The 20,932-nt window shown below is 43.2% G+C and overlaps 1 protein-coding gene across 3 annotated transcripts in view; it reads right to left on the bottom strand.

The window, feature by feature from the left end:
- Positions 1-6,135: 6,135 nt before the first annotated feature.
- The window catches only part of Nipal2 (NIPA like domain containing 2), a 90,667-nt gene continuing 75,870 nt past the window's right edge, over positions 6,136-20,932 (bottom strand). For 2 of the 3 annotated variants that reach the window (XM_042264842.2, XM_076555923.1), the window contains 5 exons: positions 14,494-14,629; positions 12,572-12,660; positions 8,388-8,451; positions 7,237-7,331; positions 6,539-6,801 (listed from right to left, as the gene is read on the bottom strand). In XM_042264842.2, the coding sequence (XP_042120776.2) occupies positions 6,689-6,801; positions 7,237-7,331; positions 8,388-8,451; positions 12,572-12,660; positions 14,494-14,629 (497 nt within the window). In that variant the 3' untranslated portion in view covers positions 6,539-6,688. Of the gene's footprint in view, positions 6,802-7,236; positions 7,332-8,387; positions 8,452-12,571; positions 12,661-14,493; positions 14,630-20,932 lie in introns of all 3 variants that reach the window. The other variant, XM_076555925.1, reaches the window with a different exon arrangement.

Raw genomic sequence — 20,932 nt, 5'->3', positions numbered from 1 at the left:
GTGGTAAGAAGAGGATAAGAGTTATATGTTGGGGCTGGAGAGATGGCTCATCAGTTAAGAGCACGGGCTGCTCTTCCAGAGGACCTGGGTTCAATTCTCAGCATCCACATGACAGCTCACAACTGTCTGTAACTTCAGTTCCAGGGGACCCGACACCCATAGCAAAACACCAATGCACATAAAATGAAAAATAAACTAAGTAATTTAAAAAAAGAATTGTATGTCTTGGGTGTATGACCAGTGTACTGGTCAAGTCACTCAATCCTGTGCAGGGCTGGGACACAGTAGTGTGTGTACAAGACTAGACTTAAGGACTAACTTACTCTTGGTGTTCTGCACGTACAGGAGCGGCCTTCTCACGACCCTAAAAGGAAGATTTCATGACTTCCTTAAATTTCATGCTCTAGGTATCACTCTCAACTCATCTGACTCTAATCTCTGTGCTGTTGTGTGCTCTGGCTTTCTAATATGGGAAGTGTGGAGAAGGCCTCCCTGCTGGATAAATTGTAAGGATAAAATGAGCAACTCAAAGAGAAGATGAAGCGTAGTGTCTGCCTGGCACACTGTGGGCTCAGTAAATAATACCTGCTATTTCCACAACCAGATGGTAAGCTCCCATGACGCTGGTCTTCACGTCTCATTCATTTTATGTTCCTAAGGACTATAAGCTGTCAAGATTTGGAAGCAGCCAAGACGTCCTTTGGTAGATGAATGGTAAACTGAAGTACATCCAGACAGTGGCACCTTATTTAGCCCTAAGCAGAAATAGATTACCAAGCCATGAGAGGACAAGGAAAGATAAGTGAATACTAAGAAAGGAAGGCAGCCAGGCTCAAAGGGCTGTGTGTGGTATGAGAAAAACTGTATGAGGTTCCAGAAACAGCAAAGCTTCCACGACAGCAAAACGACAGAGGCCAAGTGGGGAGGGAGGTTGGGGGAGCACAGGATTTGAGAGCATCTTTGGTACGGCACTGGGACGGTGGGTGGGTGTCACCAAACTTGACTCAAGTTGCAGCATACACACCTCTAAGAACACTGTCTTAGTTATGGTTTCTATTGCATTGATGAAATACCACGACTATAAGCAACTTGGGAAGTTCTTTGCTTATCCTTCTTGTATCACAGACCATTATTGAAGGAAGTCAGGGCAGGAACTGAAGCAGAGGCGACGGAGGGGTGCTGCTTCCTGGCTTGCTCTTCCTGGCTGGCTCAGCCTGCTTTCTTTCTATTTTTTTTAAAGTGATATTTATTTATTTATTTATTTATTTATTTATTTATTTATTTATTTATTTATTTATTTATTTAATGGTTTTCATCTCCCCCCACCCCCCGCTCCGTTCTGAAAGGGGCATCAGCCTGCTTTCTTATAGGATTCAGCACCACCAGCCCATGGTGGCATCACCTACAATGGGCTGGGCCTTTCCACATTAATCACTAATCAAGAAAATGCCCCACAGGCTTGTCTACAGGCAGTTTTCAACTGTGATTCCTACCTACCTCACAGATAACTCTAGCTTGTAGCAAGTTGACAAAAACAAAAATCCAAAACTGACCCAGAACAGGGACCCTAATGGAGATGAGGAATGAGGCATGATAAGGATTTGTGGGAATAAGTTCACTGATGGTACCAGATACGCCACTGTGAGGGAGAATGTTGATAAAGGGGAGGCTGTACAGGCATGGGGACTGGAACTATGTGGGAAATCTCTATACCTCTGCTCAGTGTTCAAGAAGCAAAATCAAAAGCGTTCTAAAATAACACCAAACCAAACACGCACTAGGAATAGTAGGCAACCAATTTTGATCTAGTGGCTTCATGAGTATTTGTGAGTTTGAGTCATTTGGTAATTGGATGAACAGTCAGTAATCAGGCAATGATCCTAAGCTTGAGTCTCTAGATCAAGCACTCTTAAGCTGATTCATTTTCTTGTAGGTGCATTGTGTTCAGAAGGCTTAGGTAAAGCGCTCTGGACATGGGGAGGAAAGCCCAAACCTCAGAAACTGTCTGAGACTTGTTTTAAAATTAAAATCAGGAAAGAAAAGGTTCTGGAAGTGTGTGTGTGCTGGGAGACTGGTCACACCTGCACAGCAGCGGCTCACCCTTGGAAGGAGGTTCCTTGCTGGAACATGGAGACTATCTTGCATCTTAGGACTCTGTGAACTTCCTAGCAATGGCTTGCTCAGCTGTGTGTACCTTGAAAAGCCATTTATTTGCTATGGGGTTGATATTCCTCTTGTCTGCTGTGGTTGGGACTCAGTAAGTCTCAATAAGGACCCACATTGAAAGGGGGTTTTCCTAGTTTGGCCATAGCTCCTGGAGCCAATTGTTCTCCTGGCACAGGACAGCGTGTTGTGTGGTACTCTCAGGCTGGTAAGAAAGGGACAGACAGGAATTTCTGGGTGGGAAGGCTCTTCCTTGGATTTACCACAATTGCTGTTTTAAAGCAATGTGTTCAATAGCCCCAGACTGGTCTATATTTGAAACCGTGTATGTGTGGATTATTTTTTTATTTTTTAATTTTTGCTTCTAGATGGGCTGTTGATGAGTCTAATGATTAGAAGCAGCCTCAGATTTCCTTATACAATCATGTTCAGTTCAACTCCAAGCTATCAGCAGTGCAGAATGTGTGGTGTTTACCTAGCAATCTCCCTGAGGGACTGCATGAGAGACATGGAGGCAAGGTAAATGTGTATTAAGAAATGAAAGGAACCAGGCTCGAAGGGCTGCATGGTGTATGATCCCAGCTATGTGACATCCTAAAAAGGTGAAACTTCAACAGAAAAAAGACCGAGTTGAGGGATGGGCAAGTTCCAGACACGTGCATTAGGCTTACAGTCGCTTAAAGATTGCCTTAATAGCAAGCCCCAGGGTTTGCATAAAGCAAACTGGACGGGTGCTGGGAAGGTTCAAACTCACTGCTGTGTTCCTAGCCTTCATATTTCTATTAAATTGGCATCCCAGAGGCAGAGGCTTCAAAAGGGCCAAGCATGTGCAGTCACTGTTCCTGGATGTGTTGTGTGCCTGGAAAACACGGCACGCAGACCGTTCTCGGCTTCATATCTCCATTCATCTGAGTCATGTCCACCATCACACCTGCTTTCTTTGGAGCCAAACCATTGTCACATTGTTCTTCAATAGCCACGAGGTTGCACACATCCATGAAATTTTCCTCTTTTCCTTCTTTTTTCATTAATAGAACAGAAACCCCAGCGCTGTACATGGAACATGTGTATGTGGAGGTGGGGGTGGCAGTGTGTGTGTGTGTGTGTGTGTGTGTGTGTGTGTGTGTGTGTGAGAGAGAGAGAGAGAGAGAGAGAGACGAATATATTCTGAATCTCTACTTGAAAATCTTTTGGTGTATTAGTTTTCAAGGGATTTTGCTAATGAGAGTGTTATAGTGTAGAGTAAACAAGCATTTAAACTAAGTGGTCAGATGGGAGAGACCTCTGCACTCATCAACTACGAGAGATAATTCCCAAAGCTATTACTAGAGTGGGACGGGGACTGGGTAAATTCTTCCAGCCTGTTTAGTGATGTACGGGGGACTGGGTAAATTCTTCCAGTCTGTTTAGTGATGTCCATAAAAGAATCACTGCTTTCCAAAGAGACAAAGTTGGACTCTGAGAATAAACTCATAACAAATCCATTTATTTCTTATATAAGCAAAATGATCCTAATATAAATATCAAGCATCTGATTTGTCACAAACCATGAAGTGTCAATTTTTTTCTTTTTTTTAGCTCTCCAGTGCTCAAGAAACAAGAAAAAAAGTTGGATAGCAAGGGCAAAAGCGTCTGGACCAGGACTTGGCAAACTACAGACATGGACTGGCTACTAATTTTTTTTTGTTTTTTAATAACTACAAATGTACATCCATCCTCTATACATATTGTTTACATATTGTCTATAGCTACATTTGTGCTATGATGGAATAGCTGAGTAGTGAGGAACACATACCATATGGACAACACAAACCCCCAAATATTTACTTGGTCTAGACAAACAGTCAGATGAGCCAAATGTTGGCCAAAGGTTCCCAGCTTACAACTCCAGGAGGGGTGGGTTGGCTTTGGCTGCTGTCAGGCACTGAGCATGAAAAAGAGGAAGAGAAACACTCTACAGGACAGTAAACCAAGACTTCTGCCCACCATGGTTTGGTGCACCACAGTTAGTAAAATTAGGTCTGAATATAATATATCTAACCTTGATTTCAAAAGCATTTCTGTACCGAATAATGAATTTCATTTCTCAAAACCTTTAATGCAAATGTTGGAGGGTACCAACATACTATTGTTAAGCTTATGTCTGCAAAATTCTACAGTGCTCAAAATTGAGTGTTGTAACTATGAATGTGGTCCTAGTTCAAGGAAAACTCGTTGTTCTAATTGCTTCCCAATCTTTGAAACTAATGTCAAGATTTACTAGAAATTTGTTGTTTAAGGCACCAGACACATAACTTAGCTGAGCCTCCCAGAGCCAACATGCTGTACCCATTCAGTAAAACATGTCATTAATTATCTGACTGTTGCATCCAGATTAATGGGACACTTTTAACAGTGGTAGGAACTGTTAATAATAATTTGAAGTCAGAGATGGGCTTTGGGTTATTCCAGTTTGGTCAGGAGTTCAGGTTATAATAAATAAAACATTAAAAGACTAGAAACAATTAAGATTAGCATCTCACTAGCTCCAAGTTTAGCACCATGCACAAACACAAGTCTTGAGTGACACTGGGTGGCATGATTAAAGTATCATTAAGGATGGACCTTATTATTTAGTTACAATAAATGTGTCCTCATTTCTCATTGTTTAAATATTGGTATAGCATAAACAATAAAAGTTACTACAGATTCTGCCTGCAAATGTATGTTAGTGAGTGTGCTAAGGGGTAGCAGAGAAGTCATACGAGGCACAGGTTCTTCTATTGGCTATAGTCAATGGCCAGATTCAAGGAGCTGAAACCCAGTTCTCTGATCATAATTTTCCTTCTCTAGAAAAATTGGCAAAGTGTAGCTGGAAGTTTCTCAGTCCTGCCTGGCCCCGCGGTCTGCAGCTGCTTATAAAATAATCACTCAGAGGCTTATACTAATTACAAACTGTATGGCCTATGGCTTCAGCTTCTTGCTAGCTAACTCTTGGATCTTAAATTAATCCATTCCTATTAATCTATATGTTGCCATATGGCCATGTCATTGCCAGTCTGCTGGCATCTTGTTGCTCCTTTGGCAGCGGCTGGTGTATCTCCCGACTCTGCCTTTCTTCTCTCTGTATCTGCTTGGATTTCCAGCCTGGCTGTAAGCTTTCTTGCCATAGGCCAAAACTGCTTTATTTATTATCCAATGGGAGCCACACATATTCACAACACACAGAAAGAAATCCCACAGTAGCAAAGCTTCAGAGGACTTGGGGGCGGGGGGAGAAACAGTGTGTAGTATGAATATTCTAAGAATCTAAATGCCATTTTGAGACTTGTATTGGAAGTTAAAACATAGAAACCCACCCAATAAAATATAGGGTCTATAACAACTTAAGGCATATGACATGGTTTCCTTCAATTTCAATGTAAATATAATAGGATCATAAGGCTGGAGAAAATGCTACCATTCTAAAGTTTTATTGAAAAAACAAACATTACTGCAAAATTTTTAGCACTTTAAAAATTTGTGTGTCATACTTAACACAAAGACCATGATAAAATATGTGCTGTTTGAATCTGAGTACATATGCCACAGAGGTGTACATATGCCACACATATGTCTTAAATGCTCCCCACCCCATTTTTTTTTTTTTTTTTAGTTTTTGAGACACGGTTTCTCTGTGTAACCCTGGCTGTCCCGGAGCTCACTCTGTAGACCAGGCTGGCCCTGAACTCAGAGATCTACCTGCCTCTGCCTCCCTAGTGTTGGGTTTAAAGGTGTGGGCCACCACTGCCCAGCATAGGTTCCCCCCTTCCCTTTTTTTCCCCAGAGCTGAGGACCGAATCCAGGGCCTTGTGTGTGCTAGGCAAGTGCTCTACCACTGAGCTAAATCCCCAATCCCCATATGCCCCCTTTTTTTAAGCCAAAAAAAAAAAAATGCCAGCAGCCAGGTCTTTGAGTTTTTGGTATATACCATCACCGAATACTATTTGTAAATTCTGTTTTTTTTTTTTAAGAGGCCCTTTATTTTCAAAGGAGGATTTTAACAGAGTTGGTTTTCTGAAAAGAAGATTTGCCATCCTGACAGGGAAAAAGGAGTAAGTCTTCATGAAAGGCTCGTAGAAGATGCCCGAGAGAAGCACATCAGACCTTCCTTTAAAGACAGGTTGTGGCAGCAGAGAGTGTTTTGAAGCCAACAAGCTGATTCTGCGAGCCACATGGAGGAGCAACCTATGCCTTCTATGGCCAAATCTTGAGCGCACATTTTTGTGTGACATCCTGCTCAAGCAGCCAGGCTCTCATTAAGATACAGCCAGTTAGATGATCGCTAGGGAGAGATGCAGGGTGTGGGGAGCACTTTGAGTTACATTCCATGAAAGCATTAGACTGTTAGAGATTAGGAGGGCCCTGATTGTCCACAGTGGGGGAGAGGACTGAATCGAATGTGCACACATGGCAGCGTGAAATAGCTGCTGACACAAATTGAACATGTGCAATTTTTTAAAAAGGTGGTATTGAATAACAGGCCAACGGCATCCCTCTCGGCATTTTAGGCTTCTTTTTTCTCTCCACTCTGGCTCTGGGTTGAGTCACTTCCATCAGGCAAGGTTCCATAGGATAAGCCATTTGAATCTGGTTGTATTTTGTCCAACATTTGTTTCCCTGTGGAGATAATAATCATAAAAGACCTTTTGAGCTCTTAAAAGATAAAAATGTCCTAATAATTTCCCATAGTTCTGGCCACATTTTATGCCTTTAAAAAATACTATGTGGTTACCCTCTCAATGAAAAAGATAAAACGTCAAGGAAGGGAAGGCCCACAGAAATCTCCTAGTACTTGTCATGTGGTCACACACTTATCCACATGACATCTGCCTGCTCTGCATTGGGCCTGGGGACAGGCTGGAACAATCAGGACACATAACTAGTCACTCATCTGCAGACCTTTCAACGCAGTGTTTTGCCCCCCCCCCCTTCAACCATGTAAACTTGTATCATGTGGCCTGGTAACAAGCACTTTTATCCACTGAACCATCTCAGGCCCAAGGACAAGCTATTATAAATTAGAGAAAAAATATACATATCTTTTTTTCTTACCAGGAATATTCCCAAAATCAATAAAAGACTGTTGTAGATGGTCATTTTCTCTATTTCTTGTCACCAAAAATACTCCAAGGAATGAGAGAAAGCACCTGTAGGAAACATGCTAATGAAGAACACAGGAAAACTGAAGCAGCCATTGCATTAATAACCGCACCCTAACTTGTACATGATGACAAGAAGTCCATCAGTTTTGTGTGTCCCATTTCTCATGGTAAACTGCCTCAAACTTGTCTTAATTCTTACAGCCAGTGAGAGTTATACCCAGAACCAAGACTTGGGCAGTTTCCAGTAAATCTCTGCCCCAGGTTTTCACCATCTGGAGGCTAATTCAGGCTCTAAACCCTTTGGGTAGACACTAGATCTCATTTTCTATCCATGCATGCCCAGACCCATTACTGGCATGCAACACAAGTGAAAAACAAGCTATTCTTTAATTTTCTAAGAATTCTCATTGTCCTTGGCCATAAGAGTAGTCATAGTTTCCAGACCCCAGAAGTTTGGCCGCGCCCAAATGTCTTATGAAATTAAATTTTCAAGATAGATGGTTTCCTATGTTGAAAATAGACTAGGCTCAAGTTTGCATAACAATGGTCATGCTGAAGAGCAGATCAAGAGGCAGCTAAGCATTAACAGGGTGTGCCCGGAGCCAATGGAAGCAGCTATTCATTGGCAACACATCGCCAAGGTTCGGCTCTCGGTTTGCCAGCAATGTCAGCAGTGACATCCAACAAGTCTCCAGAAAGGGCCAAACTGGGGGTTTTATGACAAAAAGGGCAGCTATCAACCTGAAGCTACTTCATCTAAGACCAGAATCTACCAGCCTTGGCCTTTCACTTGGGTGAGCCAACCTAGGAGCTCCAAGGGAGAGGTGGCCTGACAGACAACTAAATGGCTATGGAGGAACTACAGACAGACACCAGTGGATTTATGATTTTGGCTGGAACTGAAAATCTCCAGTGTTTCAGAACTCTCAAAGGGAGACACAAGCCACAAAGCCGAGGGCGTAAAGCCCTGCATAGAGTATTAAGTTGAAAACTATGCTTCTTGTAGTATGTTCCAATCTTCTGTACTTGAGGTACTGTGCCAAAAATCCTATACAAAATTAATAGAACTTCACATACCTTACCTCTGAGACTTTTACTCACCCAAAGAGATATATAAATACAGTGAGAAAGGCAGCACCAAGGAATTCCTGGTAAAATACGATGCCTGTATAAGAAGAGGACAGAGCTAATTTTAGGGCAGGGGTATTTATAATAGCAACACATTATTTTTTTAAAAATTGTGTAAATAGCCGTGCAGCGGTGGTGGTGGCACCTTTAATCCCAGCACTCGGGAGGCAGAGCCAGGCAGATCTCTGTGAGTTCGAGGCCAGCCTGGTCTACAGAGCGAGATTCCAGGACAGGCACCAAAACTACATGGAGAAACCCTATCTCAAAAAAAAAAATCGTGTAAATATATTTTTTCTATGTGTGGCTTCCCTTAAAATGTATATTCAATATTTTAATTTAAAAGACTCTGTGTGCTATTCTTACATTTCAAGCTACTCAAAAGACTTACATGGTCTTGTAGGCTTAATATAATTACCAGTGTTATAAAACCAACATAGGTTTCATAAGCAGAAATTTCATTTTTGTCTATATGTGCATGTATTTGCATATGCATAGTCATATGTGTGCATATGCCAGAGGCCAGAGCACAACCTGTGTCTTTTCTCATGAGCTGTACATCCATCTTGTTTTTAGAGGCAGGGTCTCTCACTGACCTGGAACTTACCAATGTGGCTCAGCTGGTCAGTCAACCTCTGGGGTCACAGACATAGCTCCACCCCCTTTTTTAATGTGGGTTTGCTCTGGGGATTGAACTCAGGTCCTCATGCTTGTGTGGAAAGCCCTCTACTGAGATGTTTTCCCAGCACTGTAAACAGCAATGTCTATTCAGTCCAGGGTTTCTCTGTGGAACATGCAAGGGAACCAAACTCCAGCAACTGTCTTCCACCTATGGTTTTCATCAGGAGTCAGTGGACCCACCGTGAGAATCCAGCTGGAGGCGGAGGCCACTGTCATGGCAGGTCTGCCCCAGGCTGCCTGCTGCACCAATGCTATCTCTTTGGCTATGTCTTATGTTCTGGAAGTCTGGCCAGATGCCCATACGGGCACTAGAGGAATCTCTGGCAACTGGGCGTTGCCTTGACCCATTTTTCTCCTTGGAGCTTCCTGCCATTTTCTTCCTCTGGTTTTCCCCTGTAGGCCATGGGGGAAAAAGCATGTATCATCTGGTTTAATGACTTCTCTTCTCTTCCAGTTAGTCCCAATGATTTCTTCATTTAAGGTCCAAAAGACTTTGCAGAGCTTTTATTAAGTAAGAAATCTTTAAGTCATGGACCATTTGAAACTAGCTGTGTGTGTGGTGGGTGCCAGTTTTGCCGGTATCTTTTAGAAGGTACTGTGTAGGTACTGGAAACACCATGGTGAGCAGGGTGAGCCCAGCCCTTAGGAGAGGCTTACTCAGTCTCAACCTCACCTCCTCACTTACAGAATGAACCTCATCCACTTCTGCTGAATGTTTCCACATGGATGCGTACTTCCCGAGCACTCCCTGTACTGTGATGGACCTCTCTTTAATCATGTGAAGGTTTTTGTTAATCTAGGCAATGCACCCTAATGATAACTTCTGTAAGGGCATGTAAGCTGTATCTACATGCCCACTCTTCAGTCAAGCAGTAATGAGCTTGTTTGTACACACCTCCCCCAGTGTTTGAGATTTCTGTGTCATCAGAATGAGTTTCTGGAAATGGAATTTCTGTTTTAGAGAGCAGAGACTTTTTTTTAAATTTTAAAACTACATTAAAATTGTAACATTTACCATCTTAACCATTTTTATGTATGAAGTTCAGTAGTGTTAAACATATTGGCATTGCAGCATATTCAAATCTGACAACAATTTCATTTTGAAAACTTGAAACTGTATTCTGATCAAGCATTTCCTCTTCTCTTCTCTGGTAACCACCATGTGTTTCTTTCAAGTACATGGGCTCACTATGTTCCTTTTCTTTCTCATATTGACTTGATTCTCTTAATAATGTCCTCGTGTTTCATCAGCATTGGAGTAAGTGGCAGAATTGCCTTCCTGTTAAATGTGAATAGTATTCTACTGTGTGCACTCATCACATTTTTCTGTCCACTCATCTGTCAATGGATACTGGGATTGCTTTCATCTTTTGGCTATTATGGTTACTGCTACAAATTTGTGTTCATTTTTGGGGTACATACACAGGAGTAGAATTGCTGGATGGTAGAATAATTTAAAAAATTTTGAGTAACTGCATATTGTTTCCCATAATGGCTATATAATTTTATATTTCCATTTACCAATAGTACAGGAGTTAACATTCCAATGTCTCATATCTTTGCTGTTACTTTTTAAAAAAATTTTAGTAGTGGCCACCCTAGGGTTGGAGTGATTACTCAGCAGTTAAGAGCATTAGCTGCTCTTCTAGAGGTCCTGAATTCAATGCCCAGCACCCACATGGTGGCTCATGGGATGTGATGCCCTCTTCTGGGGTGCAGATGCACACACAGACAAAACACCATACACATAAAATACATAAGCAAATAAGCCTTTGACTGGGCACATTCATTTAATCCCAGCACTCAGGAGGCAGAGGCAGGCAGATCTCTGTGAGTTTGAGGTCTACAGAGTGATTTCTAGGACAGCCAGGACTACATCGAGAGACACTATCTCCACAACAAAACAAACACCACCACACCAATCAGTAGTCATCCTCTGTGATGCGTGAAGTGACATCTCATTTTCTTTCCTTGCTGATTACTGATGTTTAGCGTCATCATTTGCTTATTGGCCATTTTATATTTTCTTTGCAGACAGGTCCTTTGCCCACCTAAAGTCAAGTCACTCAGGTTTTGGTGTTGACTTGTAGAATCAGAGTAGAAGCTTTTTTAACGCCCTTGATAATACCATGAAACTCAGTCTGGGAGAGTGGCACCAGCTCTCCAGCCCTGTGAGGTGCCTATGACAGGGCAGACTTGTCTAGGCTGGCTACTGCAATAAAAACCAACGTTTATTAACTCGGCAGGAAGGAACTAGCCATTCCACCTTTCAGCTGCACCTTTCATTGCTGGGAGGAGAGGCCATCGAAAAACCTCACAGCCATTCGACATGCAGCATCAGATGAGCTGTTAGCATTTCCAGAAAGTCCTGAGCGTTATATACTGCCCTATTAGCTGAAAATCCTTCTGCTCAGGGAACTACATTATTTTTTACATTTTTCTGTATATTGATTATTAGGGTGTATGTCATATCTGTAATTCTTTTTGCTTTATTTTAGTTTTCTGATAATTCTAGGGCACATCAACATACAATCTTTTATCACTTTCACTAGAAAGCACTAGACACTAAAAAAGATAGATGCCTTGGGATATAAGCTTTTCTTACAGTATTTCTTTGAGGTTCAATTTTTTGGGAAACAGAAGGCTGCATGAATTACTTCAAGAACCTGTCCACTGGCCTGGGGGCACACATCTGTCATCCCAGCACTCAGGATGCAGAGGCAGGAGGATCATGAGTTAGAGGCCAGCCTGGGCTACAGAGCAAGTTCCACAGCAGCAGCCTGACGAGAAAACGGCAGATACATCAAGTAGCTCGAGATTATCGATAATATTGAGCCAGGGCCTATCGTTATCAAATTCATAAGTGATGGACTTGAATCTAGTACATTTTGGTTTGGACCAAGCTTTAAGTTTGTACTTTTTAAACAATATTATCTCTGCAAATGTAAAGGTGTTTTCATTAAAATACAAGAGCTCTAAGAGAGGACTAGCAAACGTGGAGTCTGTCAGGCCTTCTGTGCAATGTAAATTAGGTCAGGAACCCTGTTCTCTCATTAAGGTGATGTGGGCACAGAGGGCGAGTTCAAGAGGAACTGGGGTGTTTGGCCTGCAGGGAAGACTCGAGAGGATTCTCCTGTCACTTTGATTAGCAGGAGCTGCAGGCAGAAGACTGAGAAAGTGGAGCAAAGGTGAGTGTCTTGAATTCATAAGGAAACTAATTTGAGCTCCAGAGTAAGGAAACACTTTCTAGTCACTAGAACTCTCAAGTCAGTGAGTCATCAGAACAGGGCTGAGCTGCATCAGGAAGCAGAGAGCCCCAGGGAGTGTTTACACAAAGAGGAGGGCCTCGGAGGAAATCAGACCCTGGCTGGAGGCTGGGGACATGGACGCCCAAAGCTTCCCTGTTCCTCCTTTGAGTCCGAAAATATCTTGTACTTGTGCTGGGGTGGTGTCACCTCCTGTGGACAGCCAGGACTCACCTGCGATGATGGCACTAGTTGTGAAGAAAACATGGTTGACTGGAACCACTGTGGTCATCGTGTAGAGCTTTGTGACTTGATTCAGGAACCTAGAGGAGATGGCAATTACTGAGGCTCCAGGTCGGCAGGCTCAGCAGCACGCTAACAATAACTCGAGGAAATGCATGCTCTGTAGCCTCAGCTACAAAGGAGAGGAAGTGCAGAGGAGGGCACTTCCAATCAGCGGTCCGCGCTTCGGTGCATCTGATGTATGAGATCAGATGTCAGGTTCTATGGTCTGTTTAAACCAACAACAGTACCAATGAAAAGCAATTAATCATATTCTGAGGCCACAGAAGTTTGAGTTGGAAGTGATTCCAGTTGCTGGACCAGTATCACACCGGGGCTGATTCATTAGGATAGACCTTAGAACCTGTGGAATATCATATCTGGGGAACATACAGCTATCCACTGACATGCCACGTGCCAAGAAAGCAGACGGAGAAGCAAAGGAATGTTTAATGTTTCAAGAGCAATGCTTGGTGCTCCAGCTGCAGAGCACATGTGGGAGCCGAGCTGCTGCTCCGCCACCCCCAGGAACTCAGGTTCCCACCCTGGCTGTGCTGCTCAGGCAGGGACAAAGCAGGGCTGCCTCGCATGGCGTTACCTGGGGGGTCTCACAAGTACTGCTGCTAGGTAGGGCGAGTGATCTGCTCACTCTCCAGCAAGGACAGCAGATGTCAAGAATAACTGAAAAAAAAGCTTTGTGGATAAAGCTAGTGTGTGTGTGTGTGTGTGTGTGTGTGTGTGTGTGTGTGTGTGTGTGTGTACATGTGTGTGTGTGTGTACACGTGTGTGTGTGTGTGTGTGTGTGTGTGTGTGTGTACACATGTACAAACAAACCTTGGGTAATTTTAATGGGAATCAAGGTGGAGGACTACACTTTTACTTCGTGAGAGAGTTAAATAAGGTTGACAGGATACAGCCTTCCTTTAGTTGTGTCTGCCTTTACATTCCTGAAGTGTACTATAAAGTAATGACACTAATCACTAAATCCCCCAAGGCACTGCAGCAGCACTGATTAATTCAGAAGACAAAGGTGGCGAAATAGAATGGTGAAGTATGATAAACACACTCCGTCTTAGGCAGTGGATTTCTCCTGTCACTCTCCTGCCCCAGGCCCAAGATCTACTTACCCACAGGACAGACTGCTGCCATCTGTACAACAAGCCCCGCCCCTCATCAGCAGTTTGAGATCTGGTTTCCTTCTGGGCACTGGGAGATGCTTCTGCACAGTGTTTTGGGGTGAACTCTCTGGCTAACTCAAAAGAGCCCAGCAGGCAGAGGTTTAATCACAATGTGAAAAGTGATTAAAACAGATGGAGGTGGGGGACAGGAATTAAAAACGTTCCATGTCACCAGTATTAGGACCCAAGAGAAACATGAAACAATTATTCCTAAATCCCATGGGTATGAAGGAAATTCTGGCCAAAGATACAAAGTTCTGGAGAAAGGGTTTTCCTCCGGCCAAACGTCTGGTTTCGTCCATCTCTGGGCAATTAATGAGCATGAGCTAAGAGATGGAGGTGAAGGGTTCATGCATTGCCTATATTTAGCAAGAAGCCCTGGATGTGGACCTGCCCCTTTGATTTATTGCTAATGACAACCTGTGTGCGATCGGTATTAATTACAAGCAGAAGAGCATCCGGGAAGCAACGAGCACACTTAGCTGGATGGCGGCCTCACTTCAGACTGTGCAGGACGCGAAGGCAGTTCTCAGTGTGAACTAACCACTGGATGGAAGAGGAAAGCAAGGCATGCTGGCTGTGGAGAAGCCGGAGGTCTTTGCCGTGAGAGACCGTTTCACCTGTCACCTAAGGCGGGGCAGAGAGGCCCAGGGGTCCTGAAAGGCCGCTGAGTTTGTGGACACTGACTTGACTTACTTGACTTGGAAGACACAAGAGGCGACCATGATGACAAGCATGACATAGAAGATGGCGTACGTGAGCTGCATTTTACCCGACACAGAGAGGGTGATCATGCCTGAGACAGCTTTCACTGAAATCACAGTCAATGAGGCTGGAAGACAAGAACACAAATAAAATCCATGTTTGAGCCGGGCGGTGGTGGCGCACGCCTTTAATCCCAGCACTCGGGACAAGACAAGAACACAAATAAAATCCATGTTTGAGCTGGGCGGTGGTGGCGCACGCCTTTAATCCCAGCACTCGGGAGGCAGAGCCAAGTGGATCTCTGTGAGTTCGAGGCCAGCCTGGTCTACCAAGTGAGTTCCAGGAAAGGCGCAAAGCTACACAGAGAAACCCTGTCTCGAAAAACCAAAAAAAAAAAAAAAAAAAAAAAAAAAAAAAATCCATGTTTGAGACTGATGTACAGATACATATCTGAAGTTTACTTGCTGGAGCGGCTAATGCCAATTGTGCTTTCAGGACCGTGTTTGGGAAGATGTGTGCCGGGGGGACACACGCGGGGCTCCGCAGCTCACACTGTGTCTGCCGTGGGATGGTGGGGTGGGGACGGGGGATGGGGCTTCTACTCTGCAGCAAGGTGCTCACTTTCCACTCGTGGATGGGAAAGGAAAAGGCAGTGCGGGGAAGCAACAGGCCAGAGCGCCGAGGCCTTCCAGGGAAAATGACAGATGATAGTGGGAAGTCCAAAGCTGAACAGGCCAGAAGACGGGAAGCAAACGGCTTCACAGAGCAGCCCGGGTTTACTGAGGGTGGTGCGAAGGTTTTGTTAGTGAGTGTCATGTACTTTCTGACGAAGACAATAAAGAAAACCAGGACCAGAACTGGGCATTCATTTCTCAGACTGAACCATAAATCTGACATTTACATGAGCAGCCTCTTCTGATGGTCTGTGCTGAGGAGGGACGCCGGTGGGAACAACTTTTCATAGGTCCAGAAACCAATGAAGAAAAAAGCGCTACAAAATGGACTGCCAAAGCAGCATGTATTTTCTTCCCACATTTCTATAAAATCCAGAGCTTTTTATCTGTCTCAGATCCTTTGAAATTATGTTGCAAACCATTTCATACTTCAGCTGAAACCATAGAAAATTCTCAAGCAGGGGCTGAGGAGATGGCTCAGTGGGTAAAGCGTTTGCTGTGTAAATACAGGACCTGAGTTCGAATCCCCAGAACAAATGTAAATACTGGGGCCGTGTGCATCTGTAACCACACTGCTGGGGGTGGGTTAGAGGCTGAGACAGTGGATCCTGGGAGTGTTCTGGTCAGCCAGTCTAGCTCAAACAGCAGGCTTCCTGTTCAGTGAGACTCTGTCTTAAAAAGATGGAAAAGCGACTGAGAAAGACTCCTCAATGTCAGCCTCAGGCCGTCACCCATGCCCAGAGGAGCAAGGCACACATGCAAGATACAGTGCACATAAAAAGAAAATTCACACATAATTTTTTACATGAAATCAAGTAATTACAAGCCAAACACAATGTGAAAGGGAAGAACTCCTGTATTACTGTTGTTGGTCTACATAGGTCATAATATATCAGAATGTTTTCCTTTTTAGCTTTTAAAAAGAACATATAAAATATATAAAGAATATGTTTAAAGTAGGTAAAGACCATCCATAATTGTATTTTTCAAAATCTGAAGATTCACTATAATTTGAAGAATACTAGGGCACACTTCCAAGCTAAGTATTTTCTTTCAATTAAAAGTCTTAATTATCAGAGATTAGGAGACAAATTCTAAAATGAATCTCCAATCTGAGCCAGGAGATCTTATAACTTGGGTCCACTCCATCTCAATGTGTCTTCTGACCTGATCTGCCACATCGGACTGAGACCCAGTCAGGCTTTAGGTAACCTATGGATTTTAAGCTCTGTACATCTGTATGTCACTCGGTGGTTAAGTCTGCAGGTCACTCTTCAGGGACCCCTACTTCCTCCTGAAACTGGAGCACAGTGTGGCTACAGCTGTGTGGTCTGGACAGCCAGGTCTCCCAGAGGGCTGATTAATGGAGAAGCAATTGAACACATTGTTCCAATAGCCTCAGAACCTCAGGGCTACAGAGGACCTTAGAGGCCAGCTAACTTAACTGTCATATAATTTCAAGTTAAACTCAAGCAAATCCCCCTCAAACTAGAATTCTTTAGAAAGCTGCTAAACAAACCACCAGCTTCTATAACTGATCATATTTTGGATGTATGAATAACTGGTATTTTTGTAATTCTTCAAGTTATTTCTAGGCTGGTTATCAAGCACTACAGAGCACTTATTTTTACTATTCTTGAGTGGGGGGGGGGAGGGGAGGGTGGCTGGTGAGCATAGGTTGAAATTCACAATTGTGACACAGTATCAGTGTGATGTACATTAGAGACCTCTGCATACAAGGAAAGATGGCTGGAAATATCATTAAGATACTATCAATTGTGATCTATGATACTGAGAGTATGATAAAATTAAATTAAAATATCTATAAAAGAGAGGAGGTAGAGCAAGGGGAATATTCCTCCACTGTTGGTGGGAGTGCAAACTTGTACAGCCACTTTGGAAATAAGTATGGTGGTTTCTCAGAAAATTGGGAATCATTCTACCTCAAGACCCAATGATACCACTCGGGCATATACCCAAAGAATGTTCAAACATACCACAAGGACACTTGCTCAGCTATGTTCATAGCAGCACTATTTGTAATAGCCAGAACCAGGAAACAACCTAGATGCCTCTCAACCAAAGAAAGAATAAAGAAAATGTGGTATATATACACAGTGGAGTACTACTCAGCAGTAAAAAACAATGACCTCATGAAATTTGCAAATGGACGGAACTAGAAAATATCATCCTGAGTGAGGTAACCTAGACTCAGAAAGACAAACATGGTATGTGCTCACTTGTAAGTGGATACTAGATGTAAAGCAAAGGATAACCAGATTAAAACCCACAACTCCAGAGAAGCTAGGTAACAAGGAGGACCCTAAGACAGATGCATGGATCACCCTGGGAAGGGGAAATAGATGAGATCTCCTGAGTAATCTGGGGGCAAGGGGGGCAATGGAGGGTATGGGATGGGGCATGAGAACATAAGGGAACAGGATGGTTGAGCTGGAACAGGGATGGAGTGGGAGAGCAATGAAAGAGATATCTTGATAGAGGGAGACATGATGGAGACAGGGAGAAACCTAGTGGGAGGGAAGTTCCCAGGAATCCAGAGCAATGAAAGAGATATCTTGATAGAGGGAGACATGATGGAGACAGGGAGAAACCTAGTGGGAGGGAAGTTCCCAGGAATCCACAGGATGACCCCAGCTTAGACTACTAGCAATAGTGGAGAGGGTGCCTGAACTGGCTTACTCCAGTAATCAGAATGATGAACACCCTAACTGTATCATAGAGCCATTCTCCAGTAACTAATGGAAGCAGATGAAGAGATTCACAGCCAAGCACCAGGAAGTCCAGAAATCTAGTCAAAGAGGAGGAAGAGGGTTTCTATGAGCAAGGGGCATCAAGATCATGATGGGGAAACCTACAGAGTCAACTGAACCAAGCTCATGGGAACTCATGAAATTTAGACCAACAGCTGTGGAGCCTGCATGGAACTGGACTAGGCCCTCTGCATAAGCTAGACAGTTGTGTAGCTTGGTCTGATTAAGGGGCCCCCTGGCAGTAGGATCAGGATCCATCCCTGGTACCTGAGCCAGCTTTTTGGAGCCCATTACCTATGGTAAGACACCTTGCACAGCCTTGATATAGGGGGAGGGGCTTGGACTTGTCTCAGCTCAATGTACCAGGTTTGCTGATTCCCCATGGAAGGCCTTACCTTTTCAGAGGAGGAGATAGGGGGTAGGCCAGGATGGAAGGCTGGGGGAGGGTGGGAGGAGGGGTAAGAGGGGGATCTGTGGTTGGTATATAAAATGAATAAAAAATTTAATAAAAAATCTATAAAAACATATATGTTCATTTAAAAATTAGAAAATGCAAGAAAGCTTGGAAAGGAAAATAAAAATCAATTGTCACACCTTTAATCCCAGTACTTGGGAGGCAGAAGCAGGCAGAGCTCTATAAGTTTGAGTCCAGCCTGGTCTACAGAGTGAGTTCTAGGACAGCCAAGGCTATACAGAGAAACTCTGTCTGGAAAAAAAAAATCAATTGTCATTTTTTTTAATTTATTTATTTATTATGTATACAGCATGTATGACTGCAGGCCAGAAGAGAGCATCAGATCTCGTTACAGATGGTTGTAAGCCACATGTGGTTGCTGGGAATTGAACTCAGGACCTCTGGAAGAGTAGTCAGTGCTCTTAACCTCTGAGCCATCTCTCCAGCCCCGTCATCTTTTTTTTTTTTTTTTTTTGGTTTTTGAGACAGGGTTTTTCTGTGTAGGATTGTCATCTTTTTTATAATTTATTTTTATTTTATGTTCATTGGTGTTTTGCCCACATGTATGTCTTTGTGAGGGTGTCAGAAGCCCTGGAACTGGAGTTACAGACAGGTGTGAGCTGCCATCTGGGTGATGGGAATTGAATCGGGGTCCTCTGGAAGGGCAGCCATGCCCTTAACCACTGAGCCACCCTTCCAGCCCTCAACTGTCATCGGAGTACTCATCCTCAAGTCATTTGTCAACATCTGGGCACATCATTATTTTACTTTTTTCAAGGAAGAATATATCACAGCATGTGACTCACACAGTCCACACACTTAGAAACCTATTTTCCATCACCATCAAGTTTTTCTGTGCCATGAAGCATTCTAAAGACTTTTATTGGTTGTCAAGAATGCCTTTGTATGAGGTGTATAATTTATTTTGACAATTTCCTATTTTTGGAGATTTAGACTGAATCCTTTTTCCTTTTACATTAAAATGAGGCTGCAGTGAACTTTCCTGAACATAAATCCGTCCATCATTCTGCCTATTTCTGTGGGAAATCACCTGAAGGGGAATAGTGTGTTGACAGCCTCGCAGACAGCCTTCTGGAGTCACGCTGTCACACTGTGTCAGTCTTCATGACACACATTTTTATTGTTTTCTTCTATTTTCTTAATCAACAACCACAAACATACACTCCTTTTGCTGCTACAACACATTCTCCCAGCATCCTGCTCATTCCTGATTTGATTTCTGGCTCTTCCAGTTTAACGCTTAGTTCTTTATCCCATTCCAAGGATTCCTGGGTGACTAGATACTAGATTAACATCTCTTGATCAAAGCCATCAATATTTCAGTTGTTTTTGCATTGACAACCGGAGTGTGCTAAAAATAGGGTGAGGTTTCTGGATCCCCCAGCATTCTGACCCTTGGGAAGACTGTGCATAGAAACTTCAGATTTTTTTTTTAAGAAAGGAGGTCACAGATTGTCATTAACAATACTCATTACACTGTGCAACAGAACTCAAAACCTAAACAAAAGAACCTCACTAGATTTATCCTGAGATTGACATTCAAAAATTGCTAAGAAAATACAATTTAAATGCTCTCAATGCACAAAAAAATGGTCAATGTTTGAGGTGATGGATATATTAACTATCAGTGTGATCATTACAACAGTGTTCATAAATCATAACACCCCTGCTGTGGATATCGATCTGATAAATAAAATGCTGATTGGCCAGTAGCCAGGCAGGAAGTACAGGTGGGACAAGGAGAGAGGAGAATTCTGAGAAGTGGAAGGCTGGGTCAGAGAGATGCTGCCAGCTGCCGCCATGACAAGCGAGATATAAGGTACTGGTAAGCCATGAGCCACGTGGCAACTTATAGATTAATAGAAATGGATTAATTTAAGATAGAAGAAGTAGGTAACAAGAAGCTTGCCACGGCCATACAGTTTATAAGTAATATAAGCGTCTGTGTGTTTATTTTATAAATGGGTTGTCAGACTGCTGGGGCTTGGCGGGACTCGGAGAGAAAACTCTCCAGCTACAAATGGCGTTCAATGGGTTGGCAAGAGTTTCCACCTAAAACCTGAGAAACAAGATTCTAAAACAGAGCAAAAAACAGTTCCTAGTTGTCTCTCACAAGTTAGTGGCAGCCTGCGTGTTTGAGCTACTATGGCGGGTTCCTGGCGTGCATGCTTGACCTGCAGTATGGCAGGAATGAGGCCTCAGCAAGTGGCACATTAAGCTGTGTGGTGGATTTAGCCTTTGCTAGTACAAAACAAAAAAAGAGGTTTCTGGGCTACACGCTGCTTTGATAGAAACATAGACCCACTATTTCTGAGAGTTGATGGCTCCCAGAGCTGGCGGAAAACATACCACCGCCATGTTGGGAAGCTAAAGTGGGCGGAACCAATAGCCACAGCACCATTTCAGTCTTAGAATGCTGCAGTTTAAAGCAATAGGTTCACAATAAGACTGATTCAGATAAAATAGTTTACAATGTATGTAAAAATGTACGTAGGCTTGAAAGAGAGAGA

The sequence above is a fragment of the Peromyscus maniculatus genome, chromosome 20 (assembly GCF_049852395.1).
Source record: "Peromyscus maniculatus bairdii isolate BWxNUB_F1_BW_parent chromosome 20, HU_Pman_BW_mat_3.1, whole genome shotgun sequence".
NCBI classification, from domain to species: Eukaryota; Metazoa; Chordata; class Mammalia; order Rodentia; family Cricetidae; genus Peromyscus; species Peromyscus maniculatus.
This window is presented reverse-complemented; position numbering and strand designations above follow the sequence as displayed.